Source organism: Cebus imitator, unplaced genomic scaffold (assembly GCF_001604975.1).
Source record: "Cebus imitator isolate Cc_AM_T3 unplaced genomic scaffold, Cebus_imitator-1.0 Scaffold69, whole genome shotgun sequence".
In the NCBI taxonomy this organism is placed as follows: Eukaryota; Metazoa; Chordata; class Mammalia; order Primates; family Cebidae; genus Cebus; species Cebus imitator.
The window spans coordinates 6,163,917-6,166,949 of NW_016107384.1; the positions used below are offsets into that span (position 1 = coordinate 6,163,917).

The 3,033-nt window shown below is 36.0% G+C and overlaps 1 protein-coding gene across 1 annotated transcript in view; it reads right to left on the bottom strand.

Annotated features, from left to right (window-relative positions):
* The window catches only part of LOC108306019 (glutaredoxin-related protein 5, mitochondrial-like), a 3,362-nt gene extending 1,948 nt beyond the window's left edge, over window positions 1–1,414 (bottom strand). Inside the window, exon 1 of the mRNA XM_037739401.1 lies at window positions 1,410–1,414. Within this exon, the coding sequence (XP_037595329.1) occupies window positions 1,410–1,414 (5 nt within the window). The remainder of the gene's footprint in view (window positions 1–1,409) is intronic.
* Between the last annotated feature and the right edge of the window lie 1,619 nt (window positions 1,415–3,033).

Sequence of the window (3,033 nt, forward strand, 5' to 3'; positions counted from 1 at the left end):
GATCTCTTGACCTTGTGATCCACCCGCCTCGGCCGCCCACAGTGCTGGGATTACAGGCTTGAGCCACCGCGCCCGGCCAACCTCCTGTTTTTTCAAAGTAGCAGCTACTTTTACAGAATTTGATGTAAGTGCTACAAAAGAGATGGTGAGTTTTTTGTGTAATAAGAGAACGCTCCGATAATTTTCTATAAAGAGCAATTAAGTGTATTTTACATTGTATTAGGTTTCTTGCTCACAAGACAGAAATATGACTGAAACTGGCTTGAGAAAAATAACTGAATATTGGTTTTTGTAACTAAGAATTTCAAGGTTTCACAGTTATATCTAATGACTTAAATTTATGTTATGATAACATGGTCTTTCTATCCTAGTCTTTCGGGCTCTCCTTTTTTCTGTTAATTTCGTTCTCAAGCACATTGTCTTTCTATGTAGGGGCAGCATCTTTAAGCTTACATGATATTTAGTATTTACAACCTCAGAAGGGGAGAGAGAGTCTTTTTTTCTTTTAATTGAAAAATTGCAACGAAAGTATAAGGAATGGCTCTAATTCTTTTCTCTTGGGGTAAACTTCTGTCTCTGAACCAATCCCCTTGGCTGGGGTATGGGATTGGGAACTTTCCACTGTGCCTGTGCAGGGTGATCCTCTTCTGAATTATGTGGAATAAATTTCTTATAAGTAGCGGGGTTCTGTTATAAGAATGGATACTGTGTAGGCAGAAACAGTCGGGTGCATTACACACAGGAATAAGCGTATTTCTTCCTAGAAAGCCAGGTGTGTGTTTTAAAGGTTCTCACTTGCTGAGTAGTATTGACTCAGTTTCGTGTGAAAATGTAAAAAAAAAAAAAAGTTGATGTAGGATAAATATGAAGTCTCATTTTTCAATTTAAAAAATTATTTTAGAAGTAGTTCTTTTATCAAAGATCTATGAGTTTTAAGTGATTAGAGTGTAATGTGAGTCAACAGTATAACGTGGCAGTGAGAACAATTAGAGAGAGATATATAATAGAAGTCCAGTTTCCAAATAGGACCAGGCAGCAGTTTTTGGAAAATTTCGTTCTATTCTGGCTGCCATATGTTAAATGTGCCTGCAGATTGCATGAACTTCATAAATTTTAAATAACTTGAGGGTATGTTTAGTTGAGAAGAAGAATTTTAAGAGTATAGGAAGGGAAAATATGCTTGGTGCCAGAATAAAAAAATGGATGTTAAAACCTTTTTAATGAAAAATGATAAAAGAATATTAAAACCAGATGTAAGTTGTATGGACTAATATTTTAATGTATAAATGGAAAGAGATTCCTGCACAAAGGTAGGACTCTTAAAGGAGTGCTAAAAACTGAATGTAACATATCTGGAGTACTTGGCAGAAGCTGTAGTCTAGTAATACTTAAGACTAGTTTTGACTCACGGCATGTCCATAGACAATTCCCACTGAAATTGAGGACAGAATAAAGAGTGTGTCTATTGTATATTTCAAAATAGATAGAGTAATTCAGATGTTCAAGGGGAGTGGTTCAGAGATGGAAATTTACCCCAAGACAGAAGAGTTAAGATGATGGATATCCCAATTACATGGATTTGATCTTGAACTATATGAATATATTAAATTAGCTCATGTACCCTAAAAATACATACATTTATTGTATTACAATAAAGACATGAAAAATGACTTAATTATGGTTTTAGGACATCAGAAAGAAAATATTCTAATATGTCATGTCTTTTTCAGTATATGTATAAATCTGCAATTGCTTTATCAGTGTAAATACATACTGGCTTTCTGTGTTAAGCAAAAAATTCTTGGCCAAAAAAAAAAAGTACGTGTGCCACTGAGGGAAAATCAGAAGACAGAACAGAAAATTAGCAACCTACATAATTGAATTAAAAGAACAAATCGAATGAGATTTTAAAGTATATTTAAAAAATAATTTGAAAGATAAAAGAACAAAAGCCACAAAGAGCAGGACATTATGAAAAAGCCTGAGGTATGGTTGGTAAGAATCAATTAGAGTATGTAGAAATGAGAAAACAGGGCCACTCATGGTGGCTCATGCCTATAATCCCAGCTTTTTGGGAGGCCAAGGCAGGTGGATCACCAGAGGTCAGGAGTTCTAGACCAGCCTGGCCAACATGGCAAAACCTCGTCTCTACTAAAAATATAAAACATTAGCTGGGCATGGTGGCGTGTGCTTGTAATCCCAGCTACTTGGGAGGCTGAGGCACGAGAATCACTTGAACTTTGAAGACAGAGGTTGCAGTGAGCTGAGATTGCACCATTGTACTTCCAGCCTGGGTGACAGAGCAAGAGTCCGTCTTAAATAAATAAATAAGAGAAAACAGTCATTAAAAACAAAAAAACAAAGACAAAAAAACAAAACTGGCCAGGTGCAGTGGTTCATGCTTATAATCAGAGCACTTTGGGAGTCCAAGATGGGAAGGTCACTTGAGCCCAGGAGTTTCTCCCAGTTTGGGCAACATAGTGAGACTCTCTCAATAAGCAAACTCAAGGTGTGAGATTGGACCCAGCTAAAAGAGAATATGTGAAATGACCAGAGTATAGTAACATAAATAAGTGGAAATTATGAGGAGGTTAAGGGAGAGAGAACAAGAGTGAAGTCCAATATGAGCCTTGTAGGCATTCCAGAGGGAAGACTGGAAGAGCAGCAACATTTAAAGAAATAGCTAAGAATTTCTTAGAGTTGATGAAAAATGTAATTCTTCAGATTGCAGAAGCACTTTGAGACCAAAGCAGATTAATAAAAGTTATCTACCCCTAAGGTCATGCCATTGGAAATCTGCAGAATACTAAGGAAATAAATTTTGAAAGCAGCCAGTGGAAGGACAAATTACCTATAAATAGCAAACTAATAGTCTTCTTGTCAATAATGATACAGGCCCAAAATTATGTATATACAGATGCTTACACATGGTAAATGCTCAGTGAGTGATACAATATTAACTTTCAGAACAGATATGATTATGGCTATCTTTATTTGAAAAAAGGAAATGTTACCTTTCAAAAGGCAAAACAT